This window comes from Tauraco erythrolophus, chromosome 11 (assembly GCF_009769465.1).
Source record: "Tauraco erythrolophus isolate bTauEry1 chromosome 11, bTauEry1.pri, whole genome shotgun sequence".
NCBI classification, from domain to species: domain Eukaryota; kingdom Metazoa; phylum Chordata; class Aves; order Musophagiformes; family Musophagidae; genus Tauraco; species Tauraco erythrolophus.
In genome coordinates this window covers 20176971-20204351 of record NC_141475.1, presented here as the reverse complement: position 1 = coordinate 20204351, position 27381 = coordinate 20176971, and the positions used below count along the sequence as shown (strand labels likewise).

Sequence of the window (27381 nt, the reverse complement as noted above, 5' to 3'; positions counted from 1 at the left end):
TGTAAACTAAATGAACTAAGTATTTGGTGGTTTAGAATACATCATTAACAATCTCTTCCTCAAGACTTTGCAGAAAAGGAGAAAAGATTACTGCTTCCATTTAAAAAAAACCAGAAGCTTCTCAGAGGCGTATAGTCAACTATGAATATCCTGAACACGATAAGATGATCTTTAATGCTGCTTTTTTGTAAATACACGCAAAGCTTCTTCTAATGACTTGTTTTCTCATGTCATGTAGTTAACGCTTCTAAGAAGAAAAAACCCAAGCCTCTAACCTAAAACAAAAGATAAACCTTGTTTGCCTTTGTAGCTGATAGGCTGTGTGTAAATGCATGGCTATAAGCATTTCAGTGATGTGATTATATGTAACTTTTTATTAATCTTAGTGAACTTCAAAGAAGTCACAGAGAATGTACTATAAATGCAACTACAAATGCAGTTATTTGCATTTTAAGAACAAAAAAATAACTGTGCAGCCTTACCTCCTCCTCGTTGACAAGTTCTCATCACTTTCACTCATCACCAGCACTCTGCTAGATCCTCCTTGACTAGCTTCATGCATCACTTCAATCTGAATAAAAAGGACGCATTATAAATGAAAATACTTAATTGCTGATGCTTTTATTGAGAGATCTATAACTCTCTAAAAGAATAAACCCCAGATCCTACCTAGTCTTTGGTAGTCACTGGACAAGTTAAAATAGTTGAATTCTAGATGTGCAGGCTGTAAATCAAGAATACCTCCTGTCTCTATTTCCTTGCTCAGTATTGGCATGGGAGGCATTCCTGACTCCAGGCAAAGTCTTTATGTTCTTCTGCCATAGAGGGTGAATTATCTCCTGCTGTAGATGATTACAGGCCTAACAGTCTGTTCCTCAGACTCTAAAATACTTGTTGGTTTGTTTGTTTGTTTCCTGCCTGAAGCCAACCCAAAGACTTCACGTTTTCAAAGTTCTTTGTACAGTGCCGTATGGAGAAGTCCGGGGAATCTGTCTTGCGCCTCTGAGAAGCGCCTTTGTACTAGCAGCAGTGTCACGTAAGACAGCGCGTACCCTCAGATACCGAGCACAGTGTACACGTGCAAGGGCTGTCCCATGCTGAAATGGACTGGAGCTTCTTACGTGGTATTTGGAGAAGCATTAACCTACTTCCTTGTCCAGTCTTGCAGAGTTGGATCATCTCAAGTGTGCTCCAGGCAAGTTTTAAGCAAGCTTTTCTTCCTTTTGCTTGCAGCTTTAGAAGTTCCAAGTGCTACTTGGGCTTACTCAGAGGTAATCTCTTCAGATTCAGTAAAAGACTCAGCTGATGAGTTTGCACAAGCCAGTATCTAACTCCAGTAGAGAGTCTTCAAGTTCCTGAGCATTTTCATTTTTAAGGGCTGACTCGGGGCAGGGGGAAAAGCAGTAGCCTGGCTTAAGTTCTATATAGCTAAATTATTTAGGTAGTTGGTGATGATGGACTCCATTAATAAACAATCCTCACCTGAACTATTGTCAGAACAAATAAAATACAAACGAAAATTTTATAGCAACAATGGGAGGGGCATAATTTGCACAATACTCTTGGAAAGTAGATTTAAAAATGAATGTGTGTTTTTATAAAGCCTGTACCATGTTATTGCATATACCTGTGTGGGAGGAATGCAGCTGATTACCTGCATTACTGATGAGAATAAGACTTAATTCCAAAGTCACTTTCTGTGATTTCAGAGGCAAAGGTGAGACCAGCTGTATGTTCCTGCTGATAACTAGAGTTTATTCTGTGCTTGCTGCTGAAGTTGTAGGCTGTTTTGGCCATTTCAGAAAATGGACTGAATTTAAGTTTTGCTTTTCAGCTTTAGGGACATAAAGGTGAAATGTATGAGCAAGTCAGCAGTATAGCTAACAGAACAGTTGGGTTGAAGTAGGTGGCATTATATCAAAAGTTAAATAATAGAATTGTGCCAGGTAGACACTTTATACATTTTTAGCCTTTCTTGTGCCTCAGGGTAACACCATTTCTCCTCTTCTTGCCCCTAAATGTTCCCATCCCCAAGAAAAAAACCCAAACAAAACCCCAAAACAGCTTGTTCTGATCTGTGTGAAATTTCTTCACTAACAGGATTAAACTGGGGTTTTTTTTGATATTTAGGCCAAAGTAGCACATCCATGTGTGGCTGTTACTGGTGTAAGAAGTGCTAATGTATGAGTTTCATTCTGTGAATCACTCATTAAAAATCAGAAAGTCCAAAATGCATATTTTAAGAATAACTTCAATGATAGTAGACTAAACCGGAAAACATTCTGAGAACTTTTATCGTAAAATGGGATTTCTGTTATTGGATATGCTGTCATACAGAGCTCACCTTTAAAATAACTAATGATCTATGAAAAAGTTAACAACTGCAGCTGCACAGGCAAGTGTGTCATCTCCTTTCCCTGGTGTGTATCCTATTTTAGGTTGGGGTATTTCTTTTCCCCACAGATGTACTGACAAAGCTTATTCCCTTCCTCTTCTTCTGCCCCCAAACTGCTGAACAGTGTGAAAAAGGCTACTTACTGGTTTTATCATGCTTTCATGAGGCAGCCAAATCAAGATCATACCTCCCTCCCACACTACCCAACTTCTTTTGCTATTCTTTTTGAATATTAGTTGTATTATTTCCCTTAACAGGTTCAGGGCCTTCTCTTATTTTTTTTTTATTTCTCAAAACATACCTTAAATTGCATTTTTTACCATTCTAGTGATATGCTGCCCTACAGAGCTAATAATATGACTCTTAATGCAGTGAAGATGTGAGAAAACTACAGCAAAGGGACGTTACTATTTAAAAGGTTGTGAGTGAATGGCACTGCGTGTTATTTGATTTGTCTTAGTTTTGGTAAACATTTAACTAAAGGGAATATTGGCAAAGTTACATAACATTTGTGCACAGACCATTCTGAATGGTACTCCTGTTTCTTACAGGTGTATTTATATGGTCTAAAGCCAAACATTTTAAATAACATACATGAGGCATTACTTGAATTTGACAGGACAAAAAGAAGTCTGGTCTCTGAAAGCGGCTGTTTCAGCTAGCTTGGGCAAATGTAAGGTTTCAGGATGCATCTGCAGTTCATCTTAGTTACGAGAATTGCAGATGAATGAAGCTTCTGGATCCTTCCGTTTCGAGTCTTAAAATAGTCAAGGAGGGCCAGACAGCTCTTTTGGTAGCTTGTTATCCCAGCCAGTGTCTACAGCTCAAACAAAACACTCTCTGGTCTAAGGCCAGGGCTCTTAAATGCTGTCAGGCTTAGGAACAGGGAAAGGATAAGCATGTCCAGAGAGTCCTAAACATGATGTTGCTGCAGAAACAATAATGCAGCAGATCTCATCGTAGAGACACTAAAGCAAAATACATTTTCCTGAACCTTAATTGTCCATGCAGCAACAGGTAACAGTGGAGTTTTTCACTGATTGGTTGGTTGGTTTATTTCTAAGTATTAACTGTCTAGTCTTTCCTCCTTTGCGTAGAAACTACCCTTTGAAAATACTTAAATAAGGAAAAATACATAACTTTGTAAAACCCTGAAAATCTTAGCTTCAGAGGAGGTGGAATACAATTCCAGTTTTAGAAATAAAATAGTTCATATGCTATATGGAGTGACAGGCACTTTGGATGCACTTTAATTTATTATTGTTGGACACTCTCTCCACATTGCCCCTTTCATCCTTTGAAAGTGATTTTTACTTTAGTAACTTGGTTTTCCATGTACATGAACATAAATCTTTTTTAATGCTGTCATCTGAGTAACTTTCAACATGAAGTGTAAAAAGTTTAGCAGAGAATTAACTTGTAAATGTTCAATTTTTTTAATTCCAAGTATAAATACCTAAACCTATATTTATATCATTTTGAGTTCTCTCACAATATGGGATGTCCCCAAAACACAGATACTCCTACCTTAATTCCACCTTTAGTCTTCTTAATGTTTTTCTTTTTTGATAGCTCTACTTCAGAAATGGTCTTTGGAGGGCAGGACATTTCTGTGGACCTCCTGTTGGTAGCTGAAGGAGTCAAAAAGAAAGTAACATTAGAAAATTTCAACAGAAGTTGAAATCCTACTTCCTAATAAAAGCAATGAGCAAAGATCCTGTCATATCAGTGGTGGTGACTGAGACCTGGCTTAGAGAACTTGTGAAGGACTAGCTGGCATAAGGGATGGGCTACGTTGTTTGGTGCCCTGCTATGTCTCAAATTGGCACCTACAGCTCCACACTGTAATGACTACTTTGGTTTGGCTTCCTCCCTGGTAACCATCTTTAAGGTAGTATAGATAAAGTGTTAGCCAGCTGTATCAACAGTTGGGTAATTTTCACTTGCATAGTTTTTCAGCTGAGGTGTTGTTACTTGTGTGGGTTCCCAACGAAAGGAAATTTTGGTTCTGGTAGTGGTTTGCTAGTGTCAGATGATAAAGGATTGTTCCCTGTAAGGTTTTGTCACATGAACAGGTCTCAAAAGAGTAATCATACAGATGTTCAACAAGTCACTGTGACCATGTATGTAGTGACAGTGAATTCAAGGAATTTATTCAGAATATGCTCCGTTGTGTCAGGTTTGTTGGGCGTTGCAGGTTCTTTAAACCACAGTTGACAGTGAATAGCCTAATGCTACTAGAAAATCATCCTTAACAACGTAACCACATACTGAGACTGCTGTCAAAAAAAAGGGTTTAGAAGGAACTATGAAAAGGGGAATCGTACATTTGGCTTGAGTAGAAAATAATTCCTCTTATACAGTTTGTATCTTTGTTTTAAATTGATAACAAGTTCACAGTGCATGTTATATAAGTACAAGGCAAACTGTGCTCTCCTTTTTCTTAGTTGCTGAATTGATATAGGCGGCCATGCATGTCATGGTAAAAACAAATACAAATACCAGATGAAATGTTGAAAGAATCTGGGTCAGGTAACAAAGAATAAAATTGTTGCAATTCTGAGAGTAAGTCTTTTCAGTTTTGTTTTGGGAAAACTTTCAAATTTAACAAGAACTTTTCCAAAAATAAACAGTAGTGTTTTTAAATGCATCGAGCAACATTCTTTTTAAGATGGTTTCACCAAGTTAATGGTTGGAGGCGTTGAGAGTATTGGTCGTCACGAATAACACTTCTTCTCTGGAAAAAGCGGAGGGATGCAATAAAAAAGATGCAGACATCTTTGAATGAGGAGGACATAGTATCAAAAGATTCATGTAAGAGAGGACTGAGCACTTTTTTTTAAAAGAAACACATTAACAAATTTTCAAATGCCCTTGTCATTAAATTCTTCTTTTAATGTAGTTTTTAAAAAAAAAAAAGGCGAAAAAAGTGCATAGCAACACCTCAAATTATATGCAGTTAAAAGACAACATATCAGTTTCGTAGACAATAATAACCGAAGCTGACATTTCTTCTACCCTGTATCTTTTCAACTGCCTTATCATGCAGCTGGGAAGAGAATTAATTAAAGCAGCTTCTCTCCAGCTCTTTCCTAAATCGTCCTGGTTTTATCCCATGCTGAATGACACCAGGACTTGGCATTGTCCATTTCATGCCTATTACTTCCTCACAATGAGTCCACATTAGAAAGTTTCTTCAATGGAACAGAACAATCTGGCAGCCGCCAGCAGCTGTAATCAACCGGTAGAAGATTCTTGTGGTTCCCAGGACTGCACTGAAATGCAAATGTCGACTCTGTTTGGTTCTTCCCTCACTCTCTTGCAGAATATACAGCAGGCGATTTGTTTGATTTTGAGCACTGCTTTCAACAGATGCCTTTTTCCCCTCCCAAAGAAAGCTTTCCATGAGGTAGTAATTATTCTCTCAAAGGTATTGTTTTTTCACCCAAAAAGTGCTGTACTGACATTTTGAAAACAAGGAGGAGGGGAAGCAAGATGCAGCAAATATAAGCTATTTGTCCTTATCGTCAAAAGTTCTTCATACCTTTCTAATTTGCAGGGAGGATGATTTCTACCCTTGGCAGAACCAGAATACCAACCTTCATCAACTATTTTGTATTTTTCCCCTTGAATCCCTGAGTAAAGTGGTTACGAGAATCAGAAAATTCACTCTTTTCTACATCTACCATGACCTTGACAAGATACAGGCTGTGATGTTATCTATCACATTGAACAATATTCTCTCCTGGAACTTCTTCCAACTATGTCCTATTTATACCTTGAAAAATCAGCATTAGAAAAAAAAATACCTAAGACTTGATCACAAAAATCCTGATTCAATTAAGGAAAACCAAGACATGTTTTCTGCTCTTCCCCACACACTTACCAGGCACTCCTGAATACCTCAGATATGCTGCCCATGTCCAGTTATCCTATCTAAACCTGAGTTCAGTCCATTGGCTTGCTCTACAAAGCTAATTCTCAAGTTTCATATCGACTAGATGTGTTATTAAAAGGAATGGAAGGAAATAACTTTAGGAAGCATGAGAACTTTTGCTCAGAACAGCATAAGCAGCAATACCAAGTTGTTTGCATTAATCAAAAAACTTTCTAGTTTGAAGGGATGGATGATACTGGTATGAAAATCCTGGCCGAAAGCAGGCAGCAGAAAATGGGGAAATCAGTTCTGGCTTTGATGTGTGGATCACCACTTTCAAACCCAGACAGCTCCAGGTGATTCAGGAAAGAGTACTGGACAGATCAAGTGAAAGACAACACATTCACAGAAAGCCCAAGTGCAGATGATCCTTGATCGAGCAAATTGCTCCAGTATATTTCTGGCAAAGGCACAGGAACAAAGGAAAACTATAGCTATCTAGAGGCAATGTAAGATCTGCGTGGTTTCAAGGTTGTTTTCATCCTATTTTTTCACAGTACTTCCCTGGATAACGAGTAATGAAGATTTCATTTTGGATACATTAATATTTTAAATTGCTTGATACTGCTTTTAAAGCAAATATTGTTAAAGGGCATTGTATGCAGACGTAAACTTTATTGCAAGGATATTAACACTAAAGCAGGGTTTGGGTCTATCACTTACATTCACCTGGAGCACCACTGTGCTTCTCCTATGGGACTTTAGTACTGCTTACTAGGTTTTTTATGAACAGGTTGCATGATAAATATAGAATTACCTAGCCTACAGCAAGTGGTAGACGTGAGCTTTACTGCTCCTAAAGCTACTAGGAAAGGGCATAGACTCATATGCTCAATGTTGCTTTGCAGTCTCTCCCTTCCAGGACTGAAATAAATTCAGTGAAGACAACTTGCTGTGCTGCTTTTGAGCAAAAGTTGTGGTTTCACCCATTTCCCCACCCTGCTTCTGCATGGCAGGGTACAGGCACCATCTCTCAGGAGTTCATCTCTCACAGCGAGGCTGCATCACACAGTGAGGCACAAACAGAACTGTGTGCAGCTCCCAGGTGCTCAGAGACAGCAGGATTAGTCCATGTGGGTAACTGGCCTCAATTTTGCTCCTGCTAGAGTAGATGATGTAACTCATTAGCTAGTGAGAGACACAGACTCTGTAGTCAAGGGTTATGACACACACCCAACGCTCGTAAGACATTCAGAGTCCCCCTCAACTAAGGACGATGCTTTATGTTCAGGTCTTGTGTGAATTTCCAAACCACAGGCTTCCCCATCTGTTCTGTGGGAGAGTTTGTGCATTCTCTCGTATCACCTACAGCAGAATCAAAGCCCTTTGGCAAGAACATGCATGGATATGACTAGTCTGCCAGACTGTTTATTGGGGCTTGCAGCTCATGCTGTCCCACCAGAACATGACTTTGAAGATAATTAATGACTTAATAGTGGTTTTTAATGCTGGGGATGACAAAACAGCACGTTTAGGCAGCTAAAGAAACATCAGAGCATCTAAGGTTTATCATTTAATAACTTAATACAGAAAGTCTTTCTCATTCTTAGGCAACATAATCTGTACTTCTTTGCTCTAGCAAAATTGCTGTCGAGCCCCCTGAAAATCTGCCCATATAAGAAGCACAGAAAGAGGCCCTTGCGTGTAGAACATTATTCCGCAACGACATACACTACTTGGTTTCCTCAGACTTCCCCAAGTGTGATAGCAGCTCTACAGCTGCAAAATTGAAAGCGTCTTTTCCTTTTCTCTACTTCGTTTATAGGTAGAAATATCTTGAACTATAGAAACTGGTGGTTTCCCAAAACCATTAATGAAAATCACATGCACCATGTCTTCAGAGTCATCTAATCTCTCTGCAGCCTCACTTCTCCTGCGCACGTCCCCAGACTCTTGCAAGACATTCTTCTTTTATCCTCTATCCAGATGTTATTAGTTAGTGAGTGTTATGCAATAGTGACTCTGAGGAATGCTGGAATGGATCCAATGAGCAGTCCTACACATTTAACTGCGATGGAACTAGCTTAAATTTTCTTATTTAAAGAACTGAAAAAAAAGGCTCCAGCTGTGTTCCCGCATTCGAATTTCATGTTCCAAGTTGGCCTTCTAAGATGTTTGTAGGGTGAGTCATGGATTTTGTATGTGCAATGTGCTGTTAAACATGTCATTTGCTTAATGAGCTCACAGAAATTTTGCTATCTTTGCTCCTGTATTTCACATTTATGTTGCACACAAAGAAATCCCTAGGTGACTATTTTATAGCATTTAGAAGACAGGAGATGCCAGAGCAAAGCTACATGTGCAACCCTAATTTTGCCCCTTTGCTGCTAAGGCACCTTGATCCACCCCCTCTAAGAATCCTTGCCTCATTCAGCGCATGGAATCAAAACCACTTAATTCATGAGCAGCTATTCACTCTTTTGATTTATCTGTATTTCTCAGCAGGGGCCCAGAGCCTTACTATCCATATGCTATTTCAACCTCTGCTCTGAAAATAATTGTCTTTTTTCTAATAGTTGTTTTTACAATTCAAGTGCTTCGTAAATATTTGCTGAGCTGTTTTCACAACACTTCTCAGAAGTAACAGGCTGTTATCAACCACGGTGAGGTCTCCAAGTTCCATAGATAAAGATCAAAAGAGAATACACTACTTTGGGAGACCAACTTGACATTTTTAGAACTGAATTTTCAGGTTACTGAGTATTATATGCCACTTCACTTGTTCAAGGGCACGTGTCCTGCCAGATACTCTGGTTTCAATCTTCCACTGTTCTTTCCATGTAGACTTCCTTATGTAGTTGCACAAGTTATTAAAAACAAACCCCCCAAAATCACACGACGTTGAATCACATTAACACCCCATGGGTTTTTATCAGGGTTGAAACCTTGGCACCTACCGCACCAGCTTCTCTTTCCTGCGTCAGCAGGAGTAAAAGCAGCAGTAAGTAGTCACAGTTTCAAGGCTGACTCCAGAATAGTTGAAACCCATCTGAACTGGGTCTGGTACTGTCCTCCCTTTCCTCCCAACCTCTGGCCACACACTTCTGTCTCCTTTTTTGTCAGCACTGATGTTCATGGAACTGGATGATCAGAAGCTCAACTAGCCAAAACCAAACAAAAAAAAATCCCCACAGTGACAGTTTTCAGTTCCCTCCTTTGTTCCTACTAGTTACGTGGCCATAAGTAATGAGGGAAAGCAGAGCCACAAACACACTGCTGTGCTGGGCAAAGAGAAGAGGAGGAAGGGAGACTGTCACAGCCCTGCATTAAGAAGGGCTTAAGCTGCTGCAAGATCACACTGTAAGGAAACAAGCAGTGCAGGGGATAAGAAACATATTTTGTCTCTGGGTCCCAAAGATTTTTGCTGACAACAGAGGAAAGGAGACGATAGGAGCCGAACTGTAGCAAGTTCATACAAAATGAACGTGTATGAACTGAGATTTTTTTTTTCCCAAGTGCTTATAATTCTGTCAAATCTGGACACCAGAAAGGGACAGAACTATTTTGTACTGCCATGTTCCAGTTCTCACCACAAAGGTAACTAAAACAAGACAATTTTCCTAGCCTTGTTCACTGAGATGGCCAAACCATTTTTTAATGAATATTCCAAGAAAGTGTCAGGCTGAGGAAGATAGCCTTTGGGAAGGTTTCCTTTCAAAGAGTTAGAGTTTGGGAGAATTACAAGCAAATGAAAATAGAGAAATGCTAACTACAGTCATCTCTAATAGCTTGCATTGTCCTTTACAGCTCTGTGGCTTATCCCACTGTGCCTGACAGCCTATAGGCAATAGTAGCCTGCATGGTTTGAGTTTGTGGACCTACCCCAATTCACTCCAGCTAAGGAGCTTTGTACAGAAATGTCCACAAATATGTAGTCAAATTATCAAAAATTATGCCCTCAGAAGTGACTAGAGCAAAGGAATTTCCCCATCAAGTGCCACTTCTTTTGTCCCAACACATACAGGGACAAGTTTAGCCATTAGCAGTATTCGAGCAGCTTCCACTGGGAGTATACAGAGTTCTCCTTTAAATAAGGTGTCATATATACTACTTAAATATTTTCAAGGCATTTATTATAAAAGGGTCAGCAGAGGGTTTTCTACCTTTTCTGGGTTGATCCGTAAATAACATTTAAGCAGATTCCCACAGCTAAAACATGCACTAAGTCCAGCTGGCATAGACTTTTGAGCATCATAATTCCAGTACTAGTTTTTCGATGTTGAACAGGTCTGTCCCTGCAAAATTTACAAGTTCATTTGTGAAACCAAAAACTTCAAGCAAAAATGGGGATGAATTTAAAATTTTGCTTCAGAATTTCCAGACCCACAGAAAAGCCCTGGGTGAGGGTGAGTTTACAGTGCAGCTCTGAGCTGCCTTTCAGGATCTTCACTAAGCTAAGATTTTGCCAAGAGTCACCAGAGACCATAAGGACACAGATGTAAGAAACTGTCACAGTCATTTCCCTGGTAGAAATCTGCCCTTTCTCTCATACATGGTATCACCTCTGCCCGTATGCCACTATGTATATGTCCATGTGAAATGAAGAGTCCCACAGTTACAATATTGGAGTATTTCATGCCTGAGCCTTCGCATCTGTTAAGTTTTTTCCATTAGCACCCTGAAGTGCATTGAATTTTCCCTACCACTCCTTGTTAGGGAAATGCAGAGTCAGCAAGTAAAACCAAACCAAACCAAAATCTATTCTGGAACACATGCAACTTTTTTTCCTTTCACAGACAACTATTGCATGCTGCTGTGATATTGTTACATCTGCTGCCTGGGGACAAAAGCCTTTCTTTCTGGTCTTCTATTTCTGTTTACCACATTTTATTGCCTTTGCCTGCCTTTGTATTTACACAGCCTAGGAACATGCTATTTTCCTGTTGCCATATTCTGTTTTGCAAGCTTTTAGAAATATTCAGGTATGCCCTGGCTAACATAACAGTGAGTTATAATATCTGTTTCAAGAAGGTGCTCTTTCATTTTTCCAAGATGGTGCTCAATAAATTCTCCCCATAAATAAATGCTGATTCTGCATTGATCCTGTGCATGTGAGGAAAGGGCACAGAGGAAAGTCCAAAAGAGGGTAGCTTCAAGAAGAATAGAATTTCACAGCCTCATTTTCAAGGCCTGGAATAGGACTCGGTGTCCCTGTTTCTATTCTCAGCCATGTTTTAGAGTCAGACTGTGAAACCCCTTGGTGAATCACTCAGTTTATCCGTGCTTCAGTTCTCTTTCTCAAAAAAAGTGGTTAAAATACTTACCAGTACTTGCCAAGTGCTTTGGCATTCTGAGGGAAAGGGCACTCAAGAAATTAGAAGTATAACTCTTTGTAGTGGACAATTGGATAATACCCAAAGGGTGGCATCACACAGTACATGTCAATACACATGTACTGTTCACTGCAGTTGAAGTAACTGGTTTTGAGCCCCAGGATAAGCTGTGGATAGTCAGGGACTCCTGTTTCTTTGTACAGGGGTACTCTAAGTCAGTCATCTTCAGGTGCAGAGAATCTGAATGAGATGCTAGAGTCTACTCATCAATGTCTGAACAGGACTGGGTTGCAGTTTGCATCTCTTCAGAGAACAACTGGAATAGTATTTTGAAATAAATTTCATCTACCTGTTAATTTGCAACAGGACATCAGAGGCTAATCCTTGTCACACAGTTGTCCTGTACTGTGCTGTGTAACACTGAACTGCAATGCAAGGGTCAGAGCAAGGGAGCATCTCATGATTTCTATGAAAGAGCTGATAATATTGGATTGGCTGTATGAACAAGAATCAAAACTTAAAGCATTGTCATTTACATACTGTATACTATTTTTAAGGTTCTGTCTATACCAAAAGTTTAATTAAAAAACCTGCAAGTGCTCTAAAATGACAAGAAAGAAGTTCAAGAAACACAAATACAGAGACTGCATGCATAAGCAGAAACGCTAAGACTACCCTTTAGCCTGAAGATGCAGTTTCACAATAGGTGAAAGCCATTCTAAAACTGTATTACCACCAACAAGGACTTACTGGCTCTGAACTGCTGGCCCCATAACCCCATTTTTCTGCAACTTCTTTTGCTTCAGCACTACTGGCCATGCAGTGAACAACCTGATCAGCTTTAAAGCTAGAGCTACTTTGAGAAGGTGATTGGGCTATATGATCTCCAGAGCTCCTTATATTTTTCTAACTCATGCAATGGAAAATTAACTACTACATTTTTGCAGTCAGTTCATTGAGTTTTCAAGATAAATGACAACTCATACAGCTAATTGACTGCCAAAAACAGTGCAAGAGGGGAACACATTGCTGGAAGATGTGTGGGTAGCGGAGCAGAACGTTTTTAAAGGCATTGTGGTCTCAGCTTGCCTTAAGCAAATAGTGAAGCTGAAACTTGAGGTAGCAACTGTATGTTAAGAACACAGCTAGCATGGTTGGGGGGAAAAAAGTACAGATGTCAAACTGGCTTAGTATCTGGAAGAAGATGACCTTCCTTGGTAAGAAAAGATGAGTGTTGGAGAGCAGCGGAGAACAACAGTGACATTTGTTTGACCCTGTGATAGTATGTGTAGAAAGCAAAATGGTTAGGCTACTGGCCCTCCTAATCTGCCTGTTGAGAAAACAAAGTTTATTGCATGCTCTTCATGCAAATTAGGTTTTTTCAAGGCTTTTTGCTAAAGGTTTCTCTTTTAAAAAGCCCTAAGGTTCCATTTTTTAGTTTCTCATAACCATCTCTGCTGAAAAGAGACAACCCCCTCCTGCCACGAAGTACAGGGTAGCTGGTCGCCAAGATGCACTGTTTCAAATCAGCTTCACCCATGTGCTTTTTGGCAGATAATAGCTCTCTTGGTTAAAGGCAGATGCTAACCTCAAATCAGAAACTTTCAGTAAATTCCAAACAGAAGCAATGTTCAACTTTCATAGTTGTTAGAGGATGACACTAGAAAGTGAATAAAGTTATGCAGAGAGAAAAAACAAAATTTGCACAAATAAGTCAGTGTCATTAATGAATTCTTAACCTTTGCAAACATCTAATCAAAACTTGAGGGATTGTGACCCTTTTTTTTTAGTCACCCTTGTTTATACGTTTGCAGTGACAGATATTTCACATTGATTTTTAACAGGTAGGCCTAGGAGGCTGACGCTGAACATCAAATGCAAGTTTTCATTCTGATAACAAAAATTAAACATGACCATGTAGACAAATCATTGGTGTGTATCTGAAAGCAGGTGTTTGTGGCCTACCTACTCCTGCTGGTCTGGTAATCTTTGGTGATGCTCGCTTTGGGGAAGATTCAGGATGTGGGGCAACAGGTTGTACTGGTCGAGTCTGTTTGGCTGCCAGCTTCTTCAGACTTACTTGCCTCTTGTCAAACATTTCTTGTACATCTTCTAGTTTTTGTAGAATTCTTTGGGCATTGGCCTAGGCAAACAAAAGGCAAACAACAGATGGTTGTCAGTGCTGGACTGAGCAAGTTAGGAAAGGACTTGTGTTACCCAGACTCAGATTGGAGCTGCAGATCATACTGCACTGCAATTCAATGCAACTCAGCCCATGCACTCCACACACATCTCCATTTCCCTTAGTAGGACATGGTGTCTCATGCAGTCTTTCTAGCACTATTGCGAAGAAAATCACGTCTTCCATGTCTGCTCACCTGAGTAAAACTTATTGCCCCAAGTGTTCACCTTTGTGCCCTTTTGGTGTAGGGAAAGAGGCATATTTGAGCAGACTCAAATATATAGCCCAGTACGCTCTCATGTACAAGGCAATTGTTAATTTTGAAATTCTAAGTAAGTGCATGCACATCTGAGGGGTTTTACCTTTATTTCAGGGGTGAGGATCATGTCAAACTGATTGTAGAACTCCTTCGGGTTAGAGAGCTGGTGTTCCTTAGCTGTTACCAGGAACTTCTCAATTTCAACGAGTGCAGTTTCAGCTCCCTCTTGTGATTGGCACTTGTCCACAGCTTGGGAAGCTAAGAGGTAGATTCCAGCTTCGCACCATTGGCTTGCCTTTAAAGAAAAATGGGACGACAAGGACTCCACCATCGCTGACAGCCCATATTGTGAACAGTTGCTTTTATTCCATGAAATAGAGATTTGGCCTAACATGTCACTAAAGGGAATGAACGTTACTTGGTAACACTCAGTTCCAGGCCACAGGTCACCCCATCTAGATATGTAGAAAAATAGCAAGCTAAATTCTGCAACCATGGGCTAGGTGGTCCAGTAACACGTAAAATAATAATATTCTGAGCAAAGAGGAGAAGTGTTACTGTGGTTGCTGCAAATCGAATCTGTCAGCTCTACTACTTCGTTTCGGTATTCAGTCACACAATTATCCAAAACCAAAACTAATCTTGAACCTTATAAAAACTCCCCCAAACTTCTTAGGCTTATAAAACTCAGTTAAAAATACTCCAAAGCAAGTTTTTACTGTAAAATTTTGGTAATTCCTGCTTCAGATTAGGCTGGAATAGCATGCTGACATTCTCAAAGCATTTAGCTTGCTATTCTCATTAGATCATAGAAAGTGAAAACAACTGAACAAGCAGTAAACTGTTCATTTTTGGAATACATTTGGTTCTTGTTTCAAATTTAGGCCCAGCTCTTTTTTTTTTTCTTGATTTTATATCCTACTTTTCATCATTTTAAGACCGTAATTATGGGAAGCTACTGTTTCAATTTTTATAGTAACAGTTTCTGAATGAAATGGAGAAAAAAGGAATAAAAGCTTATAAAAACATTCGTTTTCAGTAGAAACTAACCAGGGCTGTTATCTGAGAAGGTTCACTCACCTTATCTAACTGCTTATGCAGCTCAAGAGACTTTCCCAAAATATCATACTTTTTCTTGGTCTCATTGGTAAAGTCATCACAAATACGCCTGAGTTCAACACACTTTGGTCTAATGGAGTCAACTGCATAATGGTTGTTTTGTATGAGCTGTTCTCCATGGAGAGCTAGAGACTGGGCCTTCTCCAAAGGCTCCTGTGAAATTAACAAGAAAAAATCTGAAGTTAGATCTTGAAACGTAATTCCTGCTGTAGCCTAGAAGTAAAGATTTGGGATATTAATCTAGCTGATATGTCTTACTTTCTGTTCACACTGAAGACCAAATTAATTGTCAGTGAGTATATTGAAACACAAGAGGTTCCATCTGAACACCAGGAAACACTTTTTTACTGTGAGGGTAACCAAGCACTGGAACAGGTTGCTCACAGAGGCTTTGGAGTTTCCCTCTTTGAAAATATTAAACAGTCATCTGGGCAATGTGCCCTCCTGGGAAACCTGCTCTATGTGGCCCTGCTTGAGCAGGGGCGTTGAACAAGATGATCTTCAGATATCTCTTCCATCAATCATTCTGTGATAACTGTGATTCTGTGAGTGTATGTCTTTTTCTCACATAATGGGGACATTCATTATACAAGGTTTTTTCCCTGCAAAGTTCCCAATAATGAAAACAACTATATTTTTTTCACTCACTAATTGCCAGGTTTACAATGCTTTAGTTTATTTTTGATATCAAGATATATTTTGGAAAACTTCAGATCCTACTGACTGGGTACAATTCATAAGCTGAGTCACAATAGAATGAAATTAGAGGTAGCTAACAGGAACAGAGCACATAACAATGCCTTATGTGATGTGGACAATGAAAGGAAATACATGTTACTCTAACTTTTATTCCTTTAGTCTTCTGCAGAAGAACTGTGCAAAGATCACAATATTTCTAAATCTTAATCCTATTCTTAAAAAAGATGATCATCACCTTTTCCATTTGCTCATATGCATCCTCCTCTGATTCAACTTACTCATTTGTTCAATGCTTTCTAGTAATACTAACTGTGATGCATACCACAGCTGTCCAGCTGACAGAATTACAAAGTTCAAAAGTCTGGAAAAGAAAGGTGTTTATTGGAAGGCATGCGTGTTCCTCAAACTGCTGTGAGTCTGAATAGAATGGTCTTTAAAGGTATCTGGCCAAGGGAACCTGTTAAGTATGCTGAGCTTTTCAGATACCAAAGATGGGCCTAACCTTTCCTGGTTTGACATACTGATTTTTGAACTGGATTCTAGCTTTCCCAGTAACGAACTGGAACTACTGGGTCAGAACAACCCTGTCTTCTGGAAATGAGGATCTGAGTTTTGCCATTTAACATAATGACTCATGAGAAGAGAGTAAGTGTGACATAAGGACAGTGACAGAGAAGTGTCTAGAAGATCTTGTCTATAGCAACTATAATACTATATTGAGTGCAAACCTGTCCTTTCTCCTCCAGTTGTTTCTGTTCCCTTAGAAGGTGCTCCACTCGAGTCACACTGTCTCCAATGTCAGCGAAACCTGCTTGTGCTTCCATGAGATTATCCAATGCCAGTTTTACCTAAAAAACACCAACAAAAAAAAACCAACATAAAACAAAACAAAAAACTCACCCAAAACCCCATCACAAGATACTCATAAAATTGTAGTGAACTTATGGCTTCTAAACATCCACCTATATCTTTTAGAAGAACTTGTATCTCAAGTTTAGTCTTTCAGCTCATTCCAAAATGGAAAAGCCAAGGAATAAAGCAATAAACAACTATTCTTCGAAGAGTTGCCCTGCTTCTCACTATTTATTTAGGCCCACACAATTCTGAAGACCTGTAACTCCAGAGTCTATATTACTCCGGAATCTGTATTACTCCAGCCTCTGGGCTGACAGTTGGGCTTTCTGAACTGTATTCCATTGACTCTGGTGGGATTGGAAACTTACCATCACAGAAGAAGTGATATTTGGTAACACCACACATAAATGCAAAATGATTTATCAAGAAGTTAGCGTTTCACACTTTGGCCTAACAGGCTGGCACTTTCCTCACTGTGCCTTATTCAAATATCGTAAGATATCTGATAGCTGTCAAGAACTTAATTTTTGAATATCCATTTCTTATTTAATAATGAAGGGCTTCTCTCCCAGCCTCCTTTTTGGATTGCCAGTATACTCTAAGTATGGGTAAAATTTGACCTTATTTACCAGAGAAGGCTAGACAGAATGAACAAATGAAATACCTCTCTAAAATTATGTTCAAAGTGTCGCAGCTGCAGGCATTGTTCTAGTTTTAAGTGATGCTTGGTCCAAAATTGATCAAAAGCCTTTTCTGTTTCATCCAACTGAGCCAACAACCTGTTAAGAAATTAGAATCAGAAGAACTTAGTTATTTCCTATAGTTAATTCCTTTTAAGTTACACCAATTGATGGCAGAAAGCAGAGTAGGGAGATGGTGGGGAGCCTACACCTTGAACACTGTGTTCAGATTTGGGCCCCTCACTACAAGAAAGACACTGAGGTGCTGGAGCGTGTCCAAAGAGGAGCAGTGAAGCTGGTGAAGGGTCTAGAGCCTGAGACTTACGAGGAATGGCTGAGGGAACTGGGGTTGTTTAGCCTGGCGAAGAAGAGGCTCAGAGGAGACCTTACTGCACTCTGCAATACCTGAAAGGAGGTTGTAGCGAAGTGGGTGTTGGTTTCTTCTCCCAAGTAACAAGTGATAGGACAAGAGGAAATGGCCTCAAGTTGTGCCAGGAGAGGTTTAGATTGAATATCAAGAAAAATTTCTTATCGAAAGGGTTCTCAAGCATTGGAACAGGCTGTGCAGGGAAGTGGTTCAGTCACTATCCCTGAAGGTATTTGAAAGATGTGTAGATATGGTGCTTAGGGACGTGGTTTAGTGGTGGACTTGGCAGTGCTGGGTTAACAGTTGGACTTGATGATCTTTAAGGTCTTTTCCAACCTAAACTATTCTATGTTTCTATGTAAGAAGGCTCTGTGTCAACCTTCCCTTAAGCAAAACAGAATGAAATTTGCAGTGGGACAGGCAGGAGCGTGACTGATGAGTGACAACTACATGGACCCACTGTGGCAGTTACAGGCCTGCCTCCTGACCTGCAACAGGGACACAGAGCTGTTCCATGCACTGGCAGCCAAAGGCGGCTGTCTCTCTCTAGCTTCCACCCGATTCTTCAAAGGCAATTCACCCCAGGCTAATGCAGATTGTGTAAGATGCAATTATTATTGTAAAGAACTTTTAAAGCACAGTGTCTCAATGATCTATTAATTATATGACAAAGTAGAACAGTTTAATTAGAAAAAATCTGAAAAGAAAGTTTTCTCTGAATATTCTATATTTCAACAGATGGGCTCTCTTTTGGCAGGCAGGGGACCTGGCCTGATCTCCAAGCCCAGTGAGTGCTGGAATCAACAAGTTTTTGGGGCAAACACCAATAGCTCCCTCCTATTGCTCTCAAAAACAAAGTTCTGTTTTCAATCTATTCCTGAAAAACATGTTTTTAATCAAAGCAATTTGCTGAATTCAAGATGAATTTGCAGTTTCCTTTGGGATGACTGTTTAAAGGATTTTAAAGTATTCAGTGAAAAATATTAGCTCAGCTTTGCTTTTGGCAGCTTTGTTCCCAGTGAATGTAGACACACTAGCATGACGTTTCTCTTTTCGCTGCATCACATGGCACAACAGAAACTTCTACACAGTGACTAAAAGCTTTATGGTAAAAACTAGCATTGTAGGAAGGAATAGAGATTTTGCTCGCGCTCTCTATGCAACTGTGAAAGGGTATGTTTCAGAGCGTCATCTTCATCTGTTCCTCCCCCAGAGTTTCCACAGACATGCACAAGCACATAACACTCTCATCTGACATGGATTCAGATGCCACCTTCTAACCAGGCATGGAAGTTTGGAGAATGCATATGTTATGGGGAAAGTAAGTTCCACATTAAATCTTCAGCCAGGTAGTTAGCGGTCCAACCAATACATACCAAGAAATTCAGGACTTGTTTGAACTTGCCTTGACAGTTTAATCAAGAAACTTCCTCAAGCTATTCCCTTCGCTGAGTTACTTGCCCAATAAATCCTGAAGAGCTGAACCAATGGGAATTTATAACCCGCATATTTAAATCATTTAAATTACACTTTCATTTCTTAGGAATAAATTAGCAGCTTGCACAAGGTAATGTAGCTTCACTGACCTTTCTACTGTTGCCACATTTTCCAGTTCATCTGGACTGAGTTTGCTGTTGGCGCTTCGGGTGACTGGCTCCCTAATGCATGTCAGCAGGGTGGCCCCCTGCTTCACAGCTAGTTTTAGCTCATCCTGAGGGAAAAAAAGCAAGCCAAATGAATTGTATGTACTTATTCTAACAACACTCACATTTCTTAGATGGACAACATAGTAGTGCTAAAGGAGGATTCTCCCACAGGTATTGAATACTTGGAACAAAATATTAATGCTTACCAAAGATTATGTTTTTCTAGAAATGCAGAGACTAAATCTATTCACTTTGAATAGTAGATACATTTCTGAGCAAAGGAATAGTATGTAACTTCTGAGCAGATTGCATTTCTGACCAGGCAACTTGCGGAATAAATTATTCTACCACAAATTGAATGTGTGCTGCTGATCGTTCAGTGAGCTGAGAGACTGTGCCAAGACATTGCACTTCTTACTGGAATGTCACACATGGAATGTGTGACCTGGTGAGCCACAGTGCGTCAGCTATCCAGGAGTCATCCACAGAAGAAAGTGTCTTCCCAGCGTGAAAGATGTGTAATGAAGAGGACAATGAGGCTCAAACATTAACAAGTCAGCTGAGGAGTCCCCACAGCACTGCACGCTTCTTGCATAAAACTTGTTCTCGTGCTAATAAAGCTTAAGTAGTACTTTTTCTCTTGTGTTTAACCTAAGTTGTTTGTTGACAGCAGTAATATTTTCTTCTGAGCTTTACTCTGCAAAGCTAAGCTTGCCCCAATCTGTTTTTTTTAAAAAAAAAACCAAACCAACAGTCGTCATCTAGTTAGATCATTCCATCTATTCCTGGAGTATCCTCATAGATGTTCTCTACATCTGCTCCAGTGTGAGTTCACCCTTTCTGATGAACTCTTCATCAGGAGCCCATGCTATTCCAGATAGGATCCCATCACACCCTCTCATACAGTAGAATGTTCTGTCATTCCTGAAGCTGTACATAGTTGAACCAAATCGACCTCCTGAACCCAGGTTTCTCTCCTCTTCAGTAGTTTCCAGACAATGGACTCCCAAATGATGGCAGAAAATTTTGTTAAATCAAAAATCATACATTATGCTGATGAAGCTGTTATGAGCCAAAATTCACCTTCAGCTTGCTATGGTGGTCAGTGTGTGCAGAGAGGAGCTCCTCTGTGCACTGCACATCGTTAGGAAGTTCAGTCTCTGCTAGGTCTGTTCCAAAGGTTTGGAGCATCTGTGCTGTTGTTTTTACTGTCATTGCAAAGTTTTCAATAGCCTGGAAAAGCAAGAGCATAAAGTCACAGACTGGTTATTCATCCTTAGCCCTTTAACAAGGCTTCGTCCTTCAGGCACACTGCTGCCAAGTATTACATGGCTGTAAAGCTGGCCATGTTGCCCTTTTTTGGGTGGATATGCTAAAAGTTACAAATTAAATCCTGTGTCACAAATGATCTTTTCATAGGCCTACAAGTATTGTCATATCCATGAACCAGCTGGGGAACTCCCAGAGCTCAACAAACAGAATGAAACCACAGAGGACGTCAGCTTCAAAGCCAGGACTGGAACTTCAGATCTCTGCCTATGCTTGCTGGGAAATGCTGCTGTGTTTAAAATTTTAATTAAGGCTTTATTTAAGTTGAGGAGACTTCAAAAGTATATAGGGCAAAGCCTTTTTGCATTTATATTTATACAGCCATTGTTCACTCTGCAGCAATCTGTCTTCCCCCTGACTTCTGAAAATGTGCATCTCCACCCTGCCTATCTCTACTAGACGCATTCCAGTTACTCCTTCCCATCTGTTCATATTAGTACACAAATACAAGAACAACTTGATGCAAATACAGTTAAAATGCATAAATTAATTGGAGCATTGCTGTTTCTTTATCACTTGGGTGCGCCAACACAAAACTTGTCAGACATCTGTGGTTTTCCTGAAGAAAGGGGAAGTGAGGAAGGCTTAAAACAATGCTGCCTTTTCAGACTAGAACATATTGTTCAGACTCGTGAGATGTGATCAAATCCTTTATACCCAGTAGCAAGTAACTGCATGGGATGCTTTTTCATGATCATGCCCCAGTTTCTTTAGGGACTCTATTGTCCTGTATAGCTCTTTATTCTTCACACTTGTAATCTAAACTGCCCAATGGTTTGAGTCATTCAACAGCACTAGGGATGCTCTTACACCCAAACACTACATAGTTATTGCAAGTTGCATTCTTGTCTCCAGCAATGATGGGAATTCCTCATTTACAGCCATGACAGTTAAAATTATGCTGGATGCTCAGTGAAAAACTAACTGGAGGTAGATTATAATTCAAAAGGTGCAGAAAAATTACATTCCACATATGTGATCTGAAATAGGCCCCAAATGAGGCAATGCTAGCAGAGTTCATAGCCTTCTTCCTTTTTTTCTCCTCCATAAATTCATGCGTGCTTTCAACATAAGCAGTGCAGACCCACATATGCTTTGCCTTAGTGCTTAGCAGCTGTAGCCTGCTGTTCTCAGCACTGAAACTACCGGATCAAAGTTGGTTGAAATGTCACAGTTCTGACTGCAACCCAGATAGAGCCATCTGCGACCAAAGATCGTTGACTAAAAACCAAAAATGTACTCTGTGGGCAAGAAAGCTCATAGGCTCCTAGCCATTCAAGATAAGAAAGCAAACCCAACGAACAGTGGTGTTAGATTGCTGTGTCACTACCATTTAGCAATAGTTTAAAGCTGTTTCAGAAAAAAAGCACTGGCAGGACAAGATACGAGAACATTAAGAGAAGCAGCAAAGAGGATGAAGGTCGTAGCTCAGCAAGACTGAAAGTCAGGTTGTTTCAAGGTGCCATGGAGGCTGATTAAAACCTCTTATCCAGCAGAGATTCCTTGGCTGACTGCACCGTGCACCATGAACTAATCAATGTTTCACTTAATAGCATGCTTGCCCCCACCCTCTCCTGTGCATATCAGTAATAAATTGTTTCACATACCTAAGTTAGGTCTGTGGGTTTTTTTTCAAGCCTCTGTGCTTGGTAAAAGCTTTTCAAACAAATTTAACCAAAAGAACTGGGGATTACATAGCCACATTCACCTCAAATCTTGGCTTGCTTTTATTTGCTTATTTTACCAAACTATGTATTCATGCTTTATGTAACTCCTGACATTAATAAACAATACAGCCTTTCTTGTGCCTCTTTTTACTCCCGGTCTTCATTTTTTCAAACCTTTAGCTGTCTGAAAGCTCATGTAGATGATTCTTTCAGACTCATTCCTCCTCAAGGACAGTTTCATATTTTTTGATACTTTTAACATGTAGGCCTGTTCACCTATCTTAATCCTAACCTCACAGTAGTCAACACAGCTATAAATGTAGCAAATCTGCGTTAGAGGAAATTCAGATTCTGTATCCACATATTTAGAAGCCTGAAATATTTGATGGTTCTCAAGGAGAGTAAAATTTAATTTTATAAAGGCAAAAAAGCACAGAATATGATAGCAGGAAAGTGATAAAAGTGGTTTGACTTAACAAAGCTACCTCAGAAAAGCTCTTTTTCCAAGTGTTAGATCCAACCTACAGATCAGAAGAAACAGACTCAAACCCAAGGCTGCTCAGAACGCTGCAAAACATTGAGGCTACTTAGATATGAGCTCTAACATACCAGTCTTGCAAGTAGATCCACAAAGATAGACACAAACATCGATCTCTGGAAAATTAACTCCTTTTACAGGATCACGACCCAACTTTGCCCGGTTTTGCTTAGCTAGGATGGGACAACGTTTTGACTGCTGATGTGCCAGAGTTTGCGATCTGTTTTTTGTAAACAGACACGTTTTCTGAAGTGTTTACATTGTTTTGAAGCATTCACTGGGATGCATTAACCAACCCGAAAAGGGAAAAAACAAACAAACCTTTAATATGTTTCCTCAAAGGCAACAGAATAAAAAGTCTTTCTACTTTCCTACAATTATTAACTGTTCTTCGGTTACTCAAAATAAGACCCCACTGGAGTGTGTGTTTACATAGTGTAACCAGCAGGAATAGGGAAGTGATCCTGCCCCTGTACTCGGTACTGGTGAGGCCGCACCTGGAATATTGTGTCCAGTTTTGGGCCCCTTGCTTTAAGAGAGATATTGAGCTCCTGGAGCAGGTCCAGAGAAGGGCAACTAAACTGGTCAAGGGGCTGGAAAATAAAACTTATGGGGAGCGGCTGAGGGAGTTGGGGCTGTTTAGCCTGGAGAAGAGGAGGCTGAGGGGAGACCTGATTACGGCCTATAAATACTTGAGAAGGGATGGTGGGGAGGTAGGGGAAGGGCTCTTTACATCAGTGTTGGGTGATAGAACAAGAGGAAATGGGTATAAGCTTAGTCAGGGGAGATTCAGGTTGGATGTTAGGAAGCATTTCTTCTCTGAAAGGGTTGTCAGCCACTGGAATAGGCTGCCCAGGGAGGTGGTTGAGTCCCCATCCCTGGATGTGTTTAAGAATAGGGTGGATGAACTACTTAGGGATATGGTTTAATGGGGATTAGGGACGGTTGGACTGGATGATCTCTAAGGTCTTTTCCAACCTAGAAATTTATGAAATCTATGAAATAGTACAGAAATGAAAATGAAGGAAAACAAAATCTAGTGTCTTAAGTATTTTTCTTCTCTTAAAAACACGGGCATAATTAATAATAAAAGTAAGAATCTTGACATTTGATTCAGTAAATTGCTAAAGCATATCTTCAACCATGAGCTGAAAGCCTATGAAATCTCATCGATTATTCAAAAGCTAAGAATGTGCCAAAGGGCCGTGCTAAGTAAGAATACTATGACACTATTAGACCCTAGTCCAGGTCAACAGTGAGACAGAGATTACTACTTCTGTTCCAAACCTTTGGGGAATTTACCTTTTTGTATTTGAGTCATGGATTCTCTCTTTCCATGAATCCCTAGCAGAATCTGTAGGCTGAAATGCAGCTGAAGAGTTACTACTTAATGGGTGCTCTGCGTTTGTTATCTGGACAATTCTGGGTGTAGACATGTGCAAGAACAACACCAACACTCACAGTTCGGTGATGTATCCACTGACTGTGGCCATACTCCAGGGTTCCTCCCAGCTCCCGGGTCAGCTGACTTTTGTCAATATAGCCATGCAGATCAGTGACAGAATTTAACATGATGATCTGAAATGAATCCAAACACAACGGACTGAGAGAAATAATGAGCCCTTTTGATCATTGTTCCTAGGATCTAGGTTTGCCTTAAACATGTACGATCAAACTGCAGTTCTACTATAGGTGCTAAGTTCTCATTATATATTTTTTCATGCAATGGCCTCAGTCTATTTCCACTAGATTTTGCCTTCTCAACATGTACATGGCCATTCTTGAACTAACCATAATTTCACATCTTGCTCCTTGCTAGGCTGAGGATGGAGTCATTTTGCATATGCATAAAGAGCAAAAGTACAGTGTCTATAATGTTCACAAAAACTTCCATCAAATAATTTCTACATTTTCTAGATAACTGTTTTTTACAGAGAAATGGAGGAGCAGGCAGCCTAAACATCGTCCTCAACATCAACCACTTGATCCAGGGAAGTGCTGAAATGAGACAACCGAGAATAAGATTTTTCCTTTCAGTTGCATCATTTTTATGGCACTGTGTGTCCACTGAGTTCACTGGCATTATTCCATTCTAAACCATAACAAAGGTTTCACAAATCTAAATCCATTTCTTACTTTAAAGAGTTTCTTTACCACTAGATCTGCTTAATGAAAGCAAAAGATTTGCATTCAGCCTCAGGTAAGCTGTATTAACTTTTGATTACCTTTTGGCTACCACTGTAAATCTGGCAAGACAAGCAGTTACACAAATAACATACACGTATTCAATTATGCCTTGTTGTTCTAACAGCTAGGAAATACATCATGATTTCTCCAACAGAAAAACAAGATGTTGAGCACAAATGACTAGAAATTTTGAGCCTTAGACTTTAATATATGTCAGATGTATTACTTTACTCTGCTGTTTAAAGAAAGGATAACTGGCTATGCCTGTTAGCAGGCTCCAAGGGAGCATGGTAAGTACACTTGAAAGCATTGGAGACAATGAGATGAGCACAGGTGTATGGAGGCAAGAGGATATATATTCTAGGCTGACAGTGCTCTTAGAAAAGCCTTGAGAACAAACCTGAACAGGTTTTTAGCTGATCTTTGTTACAGAATCATTTTAGAATAATTCAAGTTGGCAGGAACCTCAGGCCTCTAATCCAACTTCTTTCTCAAAGCTGGGTCAGCTGTAAGCCCAGGTCGCTCTGGGCTTTATCCACCTGGGTCTTAAAAATCTCCAAGGATTGAGACTGTACAATCTCTTTAGGCAGTCTGGTCCACTGCCTGATTATCTTTGTGGTGAAAAAGTTTTTCCTTATATCAGGTCAGAACTGCCCTTGTTTCACTTTATGTCAGTTATTTCTTGTCTTACAGAGCACAGACAACCTGGCTGCATGATCTCAGTAACCTGCTTGGAGGGACTGGAAAGCTGCTGCTATGTTATGTTAACCTTCTCCAGCCTAGGCAAGCCCAGTTCCCTCAGCATCTCCTTATACATCACATCCTCCAAGCCCTGATCTTGTTGATGGCTCTCTATTGACCTCACTCCAGATAATATTTTTCTTGTATTAGGAGAACCAAAACTGCACAGGGTATTCTCAATGTGATCTAATGGGAGCCATGTAAAGGGGGGTCATCACTTGTCTCAACCTGCTGGCTATTTTCTTATTGTGCCTGGTTTATTATTTCAGCCTTTATTTCCTGCTCCTGTTTGATCTTCTGGCTTCTACTCAATCCAGTGTTGATTTAACCCAGCAAATCTATTCTACTGAACATATTTGCAGTCTGATAGCTCAGATAAACTCTTTAACAAATGTACACCATATTCTCTAAGCCCCTTTTGAATATTCATGTCCTGGCCCTGACTCATTTATAGCTGTGACAGGAAATGCAACCCATCCACGGCCCGATTGCGACATTAATGTCGTCTTAGTGCCAAACGCACAACATGAACAAACAACTTAAAAGATGGTGTTGGTATTAAAGATAGGTACTGATACCTAATTCCTTGAGTAAGGATATCTCCCATGGGACAAGAACTCTCTGGCCTACATGCTTGGCATGTAGGATGCTATTTTCAAGGGGGATGAATAGAGGTTGCTCTCAGTAACTTACCTGTTCTGAAATTGGGGTACACAGGGGCATGCCCAGATGGTCTTTTTAGGATGGGCTGCAAACACAGGTGAAAGGCCCCTCCAGAGAGCATGGCAGACCCCAGAAACTTAGGGCTCCTTTAGCACAACCCTAAGCAACTTATGATAGCATCAGGCATATGAGGACAGCCTGTATATAAATCTGACAGGCTGTCTACAGATATCTGGGCAGGAGGCAGGCAGATCTAGCAGCAAGCATATCATGCTCTTAGTTTTTGTAAGACTGCTCTCTAAGAGCTCTGTAGACATAGCCAAGATGGCTCAAAATGTGAATGTCCAAGACAATCCCAAACTAAACTCATACCTTGATTTTCCTGCCTGTAAGAAAGGTAAGTTACTGTTTAATACTTTATGCAATGCTTGACGCCTGCCTAGAATTAACCTCCCTTCCAACTTTGATAGTTTCAAGTTGGATTTGAAATGCAACACTGTCATCCAATAAATTGTTAAAAGTATGAAAGATGCTGAATTGTTAGAAAATTCTAGTCCTTGATGAAGTTGTCCCTTTCTGGGCTGCATTTGCTGGTACAACAGTTGCTATGGTAACAGATTGTGGCTTATTAAATACAGGAACAACCATTTTTTAAGGTGCTATAAAATTAAAAGATTTTGTTTTGTAATAAACCATACATTTTTACATCAATTTTGCATTTTAATTACCAAAAAGCCATCTTGCCAAACTACAGTCACCGTTACAATTTAATCCACAATAACCAAATGAATATTCATGGTTCCTGTTCTGTACATGTTGTAATAAATGGGCTCCTGTCTCCTAT

At 39.9% G+C, this 27381-nt stretch overlaps 1 protein-coding gene across 1 annotated transcript in view; it reads right to left on the bottom strand.

Moving 5' to 3' along the window:
* Nucleotides 1–27381, bottom strand: part of MCF2L2 (MCF.2 cell line derived transforming sequence-like 2) — a 155098-nt gene that overhangs the window by 86885 nt on the left and 40832 nt on the right. The window contains exons 6-15 of the mRNA XM_086618729.1: nt 24408–24524; nt 20496–20645; nt 19353–19477; nt 17384–17498; nt 16593–16712; nt 15127–15318; nt 14150–14341; nt 13571–13748; nt 3923–4026; nt 483–571 (exon numbers count right to left, since the gene is read on the bottom strand). Of these exons, the coding sequence (XP_086474855.1) occupies nt 483–571; nt 3923–4026; nt 13571–13748; nt 14150–14341; nt 15127–15318; nt 16593–16712; nt 17384–17498; nt 19353–19477; nt 20496–20645; nt 24408–24524 (1382 nt within the window). The remainder of the gene's footprint in view (nt 1–482; nt 572–3922; nt 4027–13570; nt 13749–14149; nt 14342–15126; nt 15319–16592; nt 16713–17383; nt 17499–19352; nt 19478–20495; nt 20646–24407; nt 24525–27381) is intronic.